Here is a 13,854-nt window from a genome sequence, read left to right on the forward strand (position 1 = left end):
ACCAATTTGAAATGATTAGAGCTTTGTGACATGGTGGAAGTAGCCATCAGAGGATGGGTACATGGTGGCCATAAAGGGATGGACATGGTCAGAAACAATGCTCAGGTAGGCCGTGGCATTTAAACGATGCCCAATTGGCACTAAGGGGCCTAAAGTGTGCCAGGAAAACATCCCCCACACCATTACACCACCACCACCAGCCTGCACAGTGGTATCAAGGCATGATGGTTCCATGTTCTCATTCTGTTTACGCCAAATTCTGACTCTAACATCTGAATGTCTCAACAGAAATCGAGACTCATCAGACCAGGCAACATTTTTCCAGTCTTCAACTGTTCAATTTTGGTGAGCTCTTGCAAATTGTAGCCTCTTTTTCCTATTTGTAGTGGAGATGAGTGGTACCCGGTGGAGTCTTCTGCTGTTGTAGCCCATCCGCCTCAAGGTTGTGCGTGTTGTGGCTTCACAAATGCTTTGCTGCATACCTCGGTTGTAACGAGTGGTTATTTCAGTCACTGTTGCCCTTCTATCAGCTCGAACCAGTCTGGCCATTCTCCTCTGACCTCTGGCATCAACAAGGCATTTCCGCCCACAGAACTGCCGCTCACTGGATGTTTTTTCTTTTTCGGACCATTCTCTGTAAACCCTAGAGATGGTTGTGCGTGAAAATCCCAGTAGATTAGCAGTTTCTGAAATACTCAGACCAGCCCTTCTGGCACCAACAATCATGCCACGTTCAAAGTCACTCAAATCACCTTTCTTCCCCATACTGATGCTCCGTTTGAACTGCAGGAGATTGTCTTGACCATGTCTACATGCCTAAATGCACTGAGTTGCCGCCATGTGATTGGCTGCTTAGAAATTAAGTGTTAACGAGCAGTTGGACAGGTGTACCTAATAAAGTGGCCGGTGAGTGTATATGTGTGTGTGTGTGTGTCTGTAAAAAAAAAAAAAAAACTGTACTTGCAGATAATATTTATGAAATACTAGGCCACTTAGGTGTTTCTGACGTCACAAACTACCTTGTAACCAATCAGGTCAACGTGTGATCGTCAACGAGTGGATCTCTGAGCTGGTGTGTGTAAGTGGAGGCGGGGCTAATTTAAATATTCATAGAACCGTGAATACTAAATGAGACGAGTGTAGAGTTATATTCAAGATATTTTAAGGCATGAAAAAAATTGTCAAGAATTTTTTTCAAATATGTAATTTTGGTGATCAAAGGTGAGTTTTAAGGGATACAATTATTGACTACAGGTGGAGTTTAATAATCTTGTCATAATTTAAAGAAGTACACTTATTTGGATGTTGACAAAAAGTGCTTGATTATAAAATTGTTGCGTGTTATTCAATATTACATTTAAAGTTTATTGGCTATCGTTTAAATGTAAATTTGCAACTTCATCGTTGCAAATGTGTGATTACAAATATTTAAATACATAACATAGAAGTTTCAATACACATTGAAGTATATTTTAGTGTAGCATAAATGCTTGTTACTGTACATTCGGCAGTACACTTCAACCATATTTCAAAGACAACATTATAAAGATGTAAATAAGTCCTACTAGCACTCGAAAGTTCAGCTAATAACATTTAATATAAATTTAAACTATAAATCATTTTCATTTAATTGCATAACATGGAGTTAAAGGAATAGTTAAAAATGAAAATCCATTTACTCACCCTCAAGTTGTTCCAAACCTGTATGAATTTCTTTCTGCTGAACACAAAAGAAGATATTTTGAAGAATGTCGGTAATCAGACAATTGATGGACCCCATTGACTTCCATAGTATTTTTTTTTCCTACTATGGAAGTCAACGGGGTCCATCAACTGACAACCATACAGGTTTGGAACAACTTGAGGGTGAGTAAATGATGGCAGGATTTTTAAGAAGTTTAAGAAGTGAACTATCCCTTTTAGTGTCTGAAAACATTACATTCAGTTCACACTTAAGTATATTCTTTTAAAGTGCAATATCTCCATAAGTAAATTTTTAAAGGTATTTCTTTTTAACAAGGGTAAAGCTGCTGTGTGACTCCAAACCACTCAATGAATGAAGCACGAGCAGAATGTTTTTAACCGACTGCAACAATTGGTCGTTTTCCCATTTCTGTGATGTTGTGCTGGTAGCCCCGCCCACAATCAAATCTGATTGGTCTAAAATTGAACTGTATGTTAAATATCCAACATGTTCTGACTGGCTGTGATTCAAAAATACTTTTTTTGCTAGAAATGTATTGTGTTGTGTACAGTTAGACTGTTTTGTCTCATGCCAGCAGTAGAATTGATTTATTGACTTCAGGAGAGTGCACAAGGAGTCTCCGTGACCTGTGTAACAAGGCGGTCAGGTTTTTGCTATTTATTAAGAATCAAAAATGCTAGCGGCAGTCTGTAAGCATTTAATGGTGTGTGTCTGACTGCTCATTACTTTAATGCAGAATACACACAACACAGCTTTGATTTCTTAATTTGAAACAAAAATGTCCGTATGAATCTGTTTATTGCTCAGGCATTGTAAATTGATTGGATTCTGGAATTGGTGTGTTTGTTTGACATGTGTGGGGGGAAAAGTGTTCAATTATGGGCCTGCTTCTTTATCCGAGCATCTCTAATTTGTCATTTCCCTTTCATTCTTTATCTCATTTTGTCATAATAATGGCTTCCTGTCATCAGGTCCCTCATCATTTGGGTGAACAGGCCTCTGCCACTCTGGGCTCTTCAGGTCAGAACAAATTCATTAACACACACACACATACACTTGTGTTTTTTCTACAGGCACTTTTGTCCTTTGTGTGATTTTAAAAGTAACTGATGATTGTATTTAATATTAAAGCAATGGACAGAACTTTGTATTTAACTAATGATAAAAAAATGAAACCTTATTGTAAAGTGTAACCAAATAATAGTAGCAAAAATAAATATTAAATCAATCCATGGTACATACAAGAGCCTGTGATTGAAAGAAACACGCACAGACACATTTCCCATTGTTGTGTGTCCCACAGTTTCGCCATTTATTCTCAGACAGTGTGAAACTCACTGCTCCTGCTGTTTCTTCCTACACGGCCTCAGCTTCTCTCTCTAATCTCGGTCTCTTTTTGTCTCTCTGTTTGTCTATTTTCTCCTCTCTCCAGGTGCTTGTTGCATTCATCAGTTTTTCAGAGACAATGTTGCTGGTGTACCTCAGCTACAAGGTGAGTCAAACAACCCATGTGCTCATGGCTTTATCACTAGTACTTATACTGGCTTCAAAGACGCCTAGAATACCTGGAGAGAACTACAGTATCTGCCAGATTCATATTCATTGCAATGCTAGCTGCATTTGAGCCTTTTACCAAATAACTCCAAATAACCTTCTGTATTGGGATATTTATCTTGCATGTTGTGACTGATAATCAGTATGTTTGTTTTGCTTAGTCCAAAGAAAAAGAAGCTCACCACACAAATCTGGTTGCTTGGCAGTTGACTAAACGAACATGTGAGCATTAATGCTATTATGGACTTTTTGGAAAATCCGCTCAGACTACGTTACCTCATGTAATTAATGTTCATGAGCAGAGCTGGTATGTTTAACATTGTGTCCCATTGACTTTTTAGATCGTTCCTTCATCCTGAATATATTAGATCTGCAGTCCCCAGAGTGTATTTGAGAAGGTCAGACAAAATGAGATGGAGAAACGGATAGAATCCTTCTAAAACTGCCTTCTGATGGCAGCTGGCACGGTGTGGTTCCTAGATGTTCGTAGCCGGTATTTATGGGCAGTAGTTGGTCCAAACTGGTTCATCATGTTGGTCAATCTGGTTAGGGCTGGTAGACTGTCTTAGACAAGAAACAAGCGAGCTACAGCGTTTCAGAAACAAGCTTAACCACCTGAAGAGTAGAGGAAGAGTTGCGTTGAGCTGTTTTGAAGGGGCTAAGTGGTGAGAGAAAGCACGAGGCTTGTTTGTCCTCCAGACACTGATAGTGAAGGGATCTCTTAGAGTCTCCTACACCTCGTTTGATCCCCGTGCGATGAGTGCAACCTGCATCAACACATCTCTCTCACTTTTTGTTCTGCTTTGATTTCTTTCTAAACCAACGAGGCTTTTTAACCCACGCAGGTCCCGCATGGGTAAGACCTAAACATATATCTTGCTTGTAAAATATGGCAGACATTTAACACATTAATTGTGCCACGGGCTCAACTGCATCCGATAAATGAAACATATTTCCGAGGGCGGGCGAGGAGAGTGACCTTTAACCCTGCTGTTTTTCAATGGTTCAAACCTTATCAAAGCAGCGTTTTATCCTCTAATCCAAGAGGTCACACAAACACTAGTTTCATGACCCTGACACAAGTATCCTTGTTTCCAGGGCAACGTTTGGGAGCAAGTGTTGCGCATTCCGTTCATTCTGGAGATGATCAGCGCTGTTCCTTTTGTGATCACTGTGAGTAAACATGGTTTCATGGACATGGATCATTTGTTATTATTATTATATTTAAAGGGATAGTTCACTTTGAAATTAATTTTTGATATGTTTTAGCTTACCTCAAGGGCATCCAAGATGTAGGTGTCTTTGTTTCCGCAGTAGTTTCAATTTTGATATTTTTAGGTCAAACCGTTCTTGTCTGTCAGTCATATAATGCAGGTCTATGGTCACCACCTCAAAGAGCATGCACAGAGAAGTCCAAATTAAACATGATTTAATGACTCGTAAATGTAAGTACACATTGATGGCCTAAGACACGAAACGAGCGGTTTGTGTGAGAAAATGAACAGTATTTATATAGTTTTTACCTCTCGTAACCACAGCCACATCCAAGTGATCTGAGGGCGCCGGCGCTTCAGTCTGTGCGTTACAAGAGGTAAAAACGATATAAATACTGTTCGTTTTCTCACACAAACTGCTCGTTTCGTGTCTTAGGCCATCAATGTGTACTTACATTTACGAGTCATTAAATCATGTTTAATTTGGACTTCTCTGTGCATGCTCTTTGAGGTGGTGACCATAGACCTGCATTATATGACTGACAGACAAGAACGGTTTGACTTAAAAATATCAAAATTGAAACTACTGCGGAAACAAAGACACCTACATCTTGGATGCCCTTGAGGTAAGCTAAAACATATCAAAAATTAATTTCAAAGTGAACTATCCCTTTAATTTTTTTTAACATTTAAAAATATTATTTTATTTTGTTTCTGACATTATTATTATTATACTAACAATTAAACAATATATATGTGCCTGATTTCCACGCCGGGGAAATACATAAAGCAAATTTGCCTTTATATAAATACAATATAGGTAGGTCTAAATCCATGTGATCACTTAAATCAATGTTATATATCGTCCATCCTTAAAACTTGTATAGTTTTTTGTCAGTGTTTATTTAAAAGCGTCCAATTATGCAGAATATACAATGGTAATTATTTAATTGATGAGTTGTCAATACAGTATATAACAATACAATATATAGGGTATGGTTTTACCCCTAAATTCAGCATATTGACACAGAATGATAACTGAAAATCCCTATTTTGCTGCCTGGAGTCCAGTTGTTTCTATGAATTGCAGCCATCCATTTGCTTCTCTGTTCTGTAGCTTTCGGCAGTCTGTAAAAATATACCTCAGATTTCTTGTCAAATCTAGTTGTACAGTCAATCGCAAAGCTCTTTCCAGTTTTAGATGTGTTTTTCGCGCCATTCAGGCTGAAAACAAATGCTGCCATTCAGTCTTTTTGCCACTTAGTGGGCGTAACCGCAGTCCCTCCGGCCGACGGTGACGTCACCCGCATACCCTCTATACACAGACTAATGATAAGGGACACCTGTAAACAATGAACAATGACAAGACACATGGCAGGATCACATGACAGACATGGATTCACATGACAGACATGTAACATAACATGAACAAACCAAAACGTGACAGACAAGACCAAATCGTGACACTGAGGTTATTATTATCATATATATATATATATATATATATATATATATATATATATATATATATATATATATATATATATTCAGACCTGCATTGTATTTGCATTTTTAACATTATGTTCATAACCGTCATGGTTCTTAGATCATTTCAAGTCATTACCTGTGGTCAAGAGTAAATAATTTAGGCTGAATCAGTGAGGAAGTGAGTTGTGTGACTGATTCAGTGACTTGCTTGCAGTCAGTGAGTCTTATAATTTACATACATACATACATATGTATATATATATATATATAGTATATTTGCCATGGAGCTAAACATTAATCAGTGGAGCAGCAGTGCTCCTGAATAGCGGTGCTGCAAACTCTGTATTGTGTTACAGCTGTATCACAAAACTCGTTGAATTGAAGGAAATTAAGTCTTTTTTTCTTTCCAATCAGGTGATTTTGCCTTCCCTCAGAAACTTGTTCATTCCAGTTTTCCTGAACTGCTGGCTGGCCAAACACGCTCTTGAGAACATGATTGTAAGAAATGAAGCCTATCTCCTGTCCTTTCTTCCAGTGAAATTGTGTCTGTGTGTATCCACTTTTATCACACAGCTCTTATTTTCTTCTCCATCTCTATCTCACTTCCTCTGCCTTGCCTTGTTTTCCTGATTGTATCTGTCCTCTGCTGTCGAAAGCTGGCTGGTTATCAAATTTGCCAGACCTCTTGATGATTGTTTTGGGTTTTTTTATCACAAGTACAAGCACAATAGCAGCACTATACTTTATTAAACGTCTCACTGTCTCTCATCTCTGCCTTCTTTCATCTCTCGGTTCTCCTTCATGTTGTTTTCAGAATGACCTGCACAGAGCGATTCAGCGCACACACTCGGCCATGTTCAACCAGGTGCTCATCCTCATCAGCACCCTCCTCTGCCTCATCTTCACCTGGTGAGAGAAAATTAATTATTAATTTAATGCGAAGATTGATTAACTTTACAATAAATCAGTGGGAGAGCAGAACACTTAATTGTGCTTTTGGTACAAGAAATGGTAAATGGACTGCATTTATATAGCGCTTTCACAGACCCAATGGCCACCAAAGCACTTTACATTTTGCCTCACATTCACCCATTCATACACCGACGGCGGTGTCAGCCATACAAGGCGCCATCCAGCTCGTCGGGAGCAGCTGGGGTTAGGTGTCTTGCTCATGGACACCTCGACACTTGGTCAGGTGGAACCGGGGATTGAACCACCAACCTTCCGGTTTGTAGACAACCTACATGAACCACTGAGCCACTGCCACCCCGAAAGGTGAAGAAAGGTGTAGAATAGCAGAATAGGATCTGTGGTGATGCTGCAGCTGTGTGTGTGACTGGTCAGGATTTGACAGGATGGTGTTTCCACAGTGCTGATTAATTAAACACCATGTTGTGTGTGTGTGTTCTCATGTTCTGTGAGGGAAGTAGCAGGGAGGATGCCGAATGTACAGGGTAACGGTGCGTTTGTAAAACAGAAGGGAGAGAATCGAATGACCTTTTCACCGCTGACAGCTGCGTGTTGACTCAACCGGCCTTTCAACACGGAGCAAACACACACACACGCCGCACACACCAGCGGTACTGAAAGATAACCCACACACGGGCACGCAAACAGGGTTCACATCATGTCGTCTTGTGTGGGGCTCACCACAGTTTATCGCAGTTTGCTCCTAACCATCCGGTGATGATAGAAACCCTAGATAAGGCTCACCTGTCCACCTGAAAAGCCTTTCAAGGAATGATTTATTCAGTTTTTTTTACAAAAAAATCTTAGTACAGCTCTTTTCCACACAACCGTTCATACTCATAGTGCTTTAAAATAACATCATAGATGTTTTGAAGAACACGAGGGTAAGAAAATAATGGCAGACTTTACATTTTGGGCTGAACTATCCCTTTAAATCCATATTTCAGCTGTTCTTACACCCTTTTATCTCTCTTTTCCAGTATTTGCGGGATTCAGCACTTGGAACGAGCAGGGAACAACCTGACGCTCTTTGACTCTCTGTATTTCTGTGTTGTCACCTTCTCTACGGTGGGCTTTGGTGATGTCACACCACAGATCTGGCCCTCTCAGCTGCTCGTGGTCATCATGATCTGTGTAGCTCTTATAGTTCTACCAATACAGGTAAATAAAATACATGGTCGGCCCGTTCCAACTCATACTTTTAATAATATATATATATATACTGTATATAGATCTAGTCTACCAAGACCAAATACATTAACATTGCCGTATCCATTACCATGTTAAAACTATTTAGCTCTGGCTTTGTTTAGAAATATTTTCATTGGTCATATAGAGCAAAAACAGGCACTATTGACCATATTTTGTCTAAATGTTTACTGATTGGTCCAAAAGCTGATATGATTAATAAGTCATGGCAACATATGTTTTTTTCCAATACTTCAACTCAGTTTTCAACTTCAGTTTTGAGGCTTCAACTAGAAAATATATTAATATATAAAATATGATTATACTTTAAAAAGTTTTTAAGTTAAATTAGTTGGACATTTGTTACAGTCTAAATTGCTGGTAATCTGAAAGATGAGTGGAAGATTTCAAAGGATCACACTTAGCCTTACAGTTTTGACATAAGTAATTGTTACCTTACCTTATGTCATCTTAACAGAATATATCCGTTCCACTTAGTATTCACGTCAAGCTTTCGGCAAGTTCTTTGAAAGAACTTTGAAATTGTTTAGTTTAGGCAAATTTTACGAATTACTGTGGAACATTTACAGAGAATCTAGTGAATGAAAGGGAGTATTTTATCTTAACTTTCTCAGTTTCCTCAACAGTAGTTCTGCATTGGTCTTTTACATAAGATGATTTCAAAAAGGTTTTCCACTTTTACTTTCAACTGTCAGACATTTTATGCAAATATTATGTGGTTATGATGACAAAAGCACTGAGCCGAATCACTTTTGTGTTTAAGGCCCCGTGAGACGCGACACAGCTGGTGATTTTCACAGTCTGACACACACGCACACACACGCACACACAAACGCTTCCATGTACACAGTGCTTTTAATGAAACGTATTTCACATCCCATTTCAACATATACCTCGTATTGCTTGACACACACTCACCCAAACAGGTCTCACACACACTTACTCACGAGCACAAGCCTCCCGTGGGGCTGAGGAGAGAATGAGATGAGAGCGGGCTTGTCTTTCATGTGTGATGTGAGGGCTTCCCTGCCAGGTTCCTCTTCGGGAGGCTGCTATGTGTCCGTCACACAGGAAATGGCAGTGGCTCTGGCGAGGCCCTCCTACTCTTTTCATCTACAAATACCAGCTGACATTTACTGCTGCCCCCCACACGCAGCTGGTGCTCGAGCGTTACGGCCGAGCCTGTGTTTGTTTCTGGCCTGACAGGGGAAATCTCCGGCATGGCTCACGGCCCGCTGAGAGCCATCCTACCGTACAGACTGACAGCAGCCCCCATATCCCATCGCTCCCTGTGCACACATCGCAATGAGTTTTTTTTTTTTCTTCGAAGCTTTTGTATTGCAATTAAACAGTGCCAAATCTCAATTCCCAACAACCCTTTGCCTGAAAGCCAATGAATAGCAGACATTACCCACGACTGCTACTAAAACACCTCAAATCTTTGCTGAGAATCCCTTTAGGTTCTCAATACCGGGAGCAAAGCACTTCTGTCAGACATTTACGCCTGCTGTTAAACATGCATCTGAGCGCTTTTATTTATCCTCACAGCCAATATCACCCACACAATCCACAACAGCAGCCTTATCTTTGCAGAAACATGATCAAAAACAGTATCTACTAGGGGTGTAACAATACCCTCATGTCACGATTCGATACATATCACGTTATGATATTATTGCGGTACTCCAAGACATATGGTAAAAGGTTAACAAAAAATGTACTGTTGATTAAAATGCTAAATTGTATTACATTGTGGGTGTAAATGAATAAGATTGGACTTTGGTGCTGGTAACCCAATGCACAGGATGATGGTGACACCAGAATAAAAATATTCATGATTCTGACGCTTAAAATACAAAATTATTTTAGACGAATATCCTTGCACTCTGTCACTTACTAGATACATTGAAAATAATGTAGACCAATTTTACACAAATATTCCCCCATTGCATTATTATACATTATATTCAACATTATATATCGTAGTTTAATGTAGTGCTACTGACACAACTCTGAATTTTTTTTAATTTTGGGTGAACGATGCACGATACATATTCTCACTATCCACGATACATTTTGTTGCATTTTTGTTTTGCGATATATTGTGACACGATATATTGTTACAACCCTAGTTTCCACACAAACAGTCCGTAGCAATATGCAATATTCAAGACTAGTCAAAACTATTGTATAATAGTAAAATACTGTATACAATTATATGAATCAGAATTAGTTTGCCCGCAGAACTTAATTTCACAGATAGTTATTTCAGGTTCTGATAAGCCACGTGGAGTCTGATGTCTTGATGAAGCCTCGTTCCCTGTAATTTCCCATAGTTTGAGCAGTTGGCTTTCTTGTGGATGGAGCGACAGAAGTCTGGAGGGAACTACAGCCGCTATCGTGCCCAGACCGAGAAGCACGTGGTGTTGTGTGTCAGCTGTCTCAAGATAGACCTGCTCATGGACTTTCTCAACGAGTTCTTTGCGCACCCCAGACTGCAGGTAAGTATGCGTGTGCGTGTGTACACATGTACGTTCAATGGGTCTCATTCATGAAACATTCGTAAATATGCAAATGATTTGCGCGTAAATAGACCTTCCTGAAAATTCTTCTCCTGATTCACAAATACTTCGTAAACGTCAGATGTAATAGTGAAATGTGTGTGTGTGTTAATGAATTCCAGTCAGTCGTAAATGGGATGCGCGTGCACGTTCATTCTCAATTACCATAAATCCCGCCCATTAAATCCGACTGACAACTATATTTGGGCATCATATTATGACATGAATGCTAATGAAAAAAAAAAATTCTCAGATGCAGAAATTGAAGTTTTATTATCAGAAGTTCATTCAAAACGCCACATTTTATTTTCAAGCGTACATAGTGGCGTATCGGGTCCTAAAAAAAAAGGAAGCTTGGCAGCATATTACAGATGCAGTTAATGGAGTTTCATCTGTTAATCGAACATTCCCAGAAGTGAGAAGAAAATGGTTCGACATTAAGCTTGAGAGCAAAAAACGAATTAGTTCACTTCGGAAAAATAGTATTCAAACTGGAGAAGGACCACCATCGCAGATGCTATTACTGGCTCTCATAATAAGAAAAACCTTATGTAATTACTATATATAATTTTTTTTACAAAATGCTGTGCAAATATGTACCCGATTAAGGTGAATTAAAATGCAGCCTTATTAATGAGCAAAACGTTCGGGTGTTAAGCGCACTATTTACGCGTGGCTGGGAGCAGGTGTAGATTTCTTGTATACCAACTAACATTTGGAAAATCCGAACATTTTAATGAATCCGAAAATTTACGCCAGAACCACTTTACACATGATTTACACAAAAATTCGTTCTGCTCGTGTTTCATAAATGAGACCCAATGTTAATATGAGCTCAGACCGCCTGCTGTGCGTTGTTAATCCTCTTCAGGATGGCTGGAAGCTTGTACTAGGATTAACAGAACATCAATTTAATTTAACCAAGCTATTTATGTTTGATACGGGTTGCATTGGCTTGCAGTGTCTGTCTGACAACGTTTTTCCACTAACTTGCCCAGGATTACTATGTGGTCATCTTGTGTCCTGCTGAAATGGACGTCCAGGTGCGGAGAGTACTCCATATCCCACTGTGGGCTCAGAGGGTCATCTACCTGCAGGGATCTGCTCTCAAAGACCAGGACCTAATGAGAGCAAAGTAAGCCTGCTGAGAAAACAGTGCATATCACACGAAAACACCCCTTGTTAAAGAAAAGTGCGCTTAACTGTATTGAATGTGCACTTGTAGTATACTTCAAATCTTAAGTTTATACTTGCTGATTATAGTATCGATTGAATGAAAGGCCACTTATTAATCCTAACCCTATAGCAAGTAGTTGGTTATCATTACTCATTACTTAAATGGATAATTACATTGTAACAAGGACAAAGTGTAACCCAGTATATTTTAGTTTAGCATAAATGCCTGTCAGTGAAATATTGTTCATGTGTACTGGCAAATGTATAAAGACAATTGAAGTAATTATGAAATTACATATAAAGATGTTCATAAGTCCTACTCGAGTGGGTCAGAAACACTCTAAAGTTTAGCTAATTGCATTTAATATAAGTGTAAGTATTCTTTTGAAGTTTATTATTTCCATAATGAGTACTTATTTTTTTAAAGTGTACTAATTTTTCACAAGGGACATCATGACCTACTATGCCTCAAGTCTATATAAATATTCCATTTCATTAACTCATAATCAATAAATTTTGAGCACTCCCAGTCACTGCAATGTTGACTGGAGGCTTTAAAAGCAGTGTGTAGCTCATATTAATGTCAATGACTTTGAGTAAAAACATGTATTACTAAATGTTTCGAACACATCACACTCTATTTGGTGCCTGATTTGAAATGATGAAAATTGTTGTGTGGCGTATTTAGTACTAATCATGAAAATTATGATCTCTTATATAATCACATTATATTATCAAAGCTTAAATGGTCAAACGTTTCCCTTTCTTTATGTTTTCTGATAGTCTTGCTTAGACTGATATCTACCATATCAGCTTTTTTTGATTAACTAGAAATCACACTTCTTATTCATTTTTGAGGGACGAGTTGAAGATATTTTTGTGGTTATCAGTAGCATGCCTCAGATGTCAGATGAACACTTTTGGAAGTATTCGCTTGTATCTTTTACGTTCTCTGTTTTTCTCTTCTGTCCACTCTCTTTGTCTCCCTCCTTTTCCCCCTGTTATGGAACCTGACCCTGTTTCTCTGGTCTCTTGTGTCCTCTTCATCGTGATCGGCTGCAGGATGGACGATGCAGAGGCCTGTTTTATCCTAAGCAACCGGTTTGAAGTGGACCGCTTTGCCGCTGTATGTTCCCCTCCAGCTCAATTTCCTCACCTTTTATCCCATTCTGCTTCTCTACCCTCTCATTTCTGTCCGTAAAATAGGAAGCAGCAGATCCGAACATCCCATGTATTAGCCTGATTCTATTTCACTCTTTCACATCCTCCTCCTTACTGATATTACATTTTGACAGTTCAACATGAAATGATTTATTCTCAAGGCAGTTGTAAGCGACGTTTGAGAAAGTAGCTGGATGCCTCTCACGAAACCTGTCAAGAAAATGTCAGGGTCATATTTCAACCCAAAATCAAAAGAAATAAATGATAATTTTATATTAAGCATCAAGAAAAGGAGACATTTTGCATTGTGACATTCATTCTCTTCTCCGCTTACTGTAATACATACCATCAATAAAAAATTATTTTATTGCAGTAATATAAAAAAAAACTATGATATGCTTAAAACGGAGTCGTTTTTCCTTTGAGTTTTCTGCGTACAGACGACACTATTGTTAAAACAATCCCCATTCACTCGGATCCGCAAAAACGACTAAAACGTTGTATTCTCCTGCCAGGCCATTAGATGGCGATGAAACACTATAGACGAAACACGTAATACGCATGTGCATGACGTCATCGTCTTCAGAGATTTTTTTGTTGTTTACATGGAGTTTTCAAAAACTTGCACTTTTAAACCCATTTTCAAAAGTTTGCGTTTTCAGGCACTCAAAAAAAAAAACGCATAAAAAAGTTTAACGTTTTTAGTTGAAAACGGTGTCGTGTAAACAGCCCCTAAAACTGAGGGCAATATACTGTATACACAGGATAACTGAGGAAGGAAATAAGAGACAGGTAGGGCTAATCAATCAAACAATGA

At 38.8% G+C, this 13,854-nt stretch overlaps 1 protein-coding gene across 4 annotated transcripts in view; it reads left to right on the forward strand.

Annotated features, from left to right (window-relative positions):
- The window catches only part of LOC130068934 (potassium channel subfamily T member 2), a 113,792-nt gene that overhangs the window by 61,903 nt on the left and 38,035 nt on the right, over positions 1 to 13,854 (forward strand). For all 4 annotated transcript variants that reach the window (XM_056232590.1, XM_056232605.1, XM_056232611.1 and 1 more), the window contains exons 5-13: positions 2,677 to 2,725; positions 3,138 to 3,197; positions 4,358 to 4,432; positions 6,376 to 6,459; positions 6,776 to 6,870; positions 7,911 to 8,091; positions 10,476 to 10,640; positions 11,699 to 11,835; positions 12,939 to 13,002. In XM_056232590.1, coding sequence (XP_056088565.1) covers positions 2,677 to 2,725; positions 3,138 to 3,197; positions 4,358 to 4,432; positions 6,376 to 6,459; positions 6,776 to 6,870; positions 7,911 to 8,091; positions 10,476 to 10,640; positions 11,699 to 11,835; positions 12,939 to 13,002 — 910 coding nt within the window. The remainder of the gene's footprint in view (positions 1 to 2,676; positions 2,726 to 3,137; positions 3,198 to 4,357; positions 4,433 to 6,375; positions 6,460 to 6,775; positions 6,871 to 7,910; positions 8,092 to 10,475; positions 10,641 to 11,698; positions 11,836 to 12,938; positions 13,003 to 13,854) is intronic.

This window comes from Rhinichthys klamathensis, unplaced genomic scaffold (genome assembly GCF_029890125.1).
Source record: "Rhinichthys klamathensis goyatoka isolate OS25496 unplaced genomic scaffold, OSU_Roscu_1.1 h1tg000015l_1, whole genome shotgun sequence".
Taxonomy (NCBI): domain Eukaryota; kingdom Metazoa; phylum Chordata; class Actinopteri; order Cypriniformes; family Leuciscidae; genus Rhinichthys; species Rhinichthys klamathensis.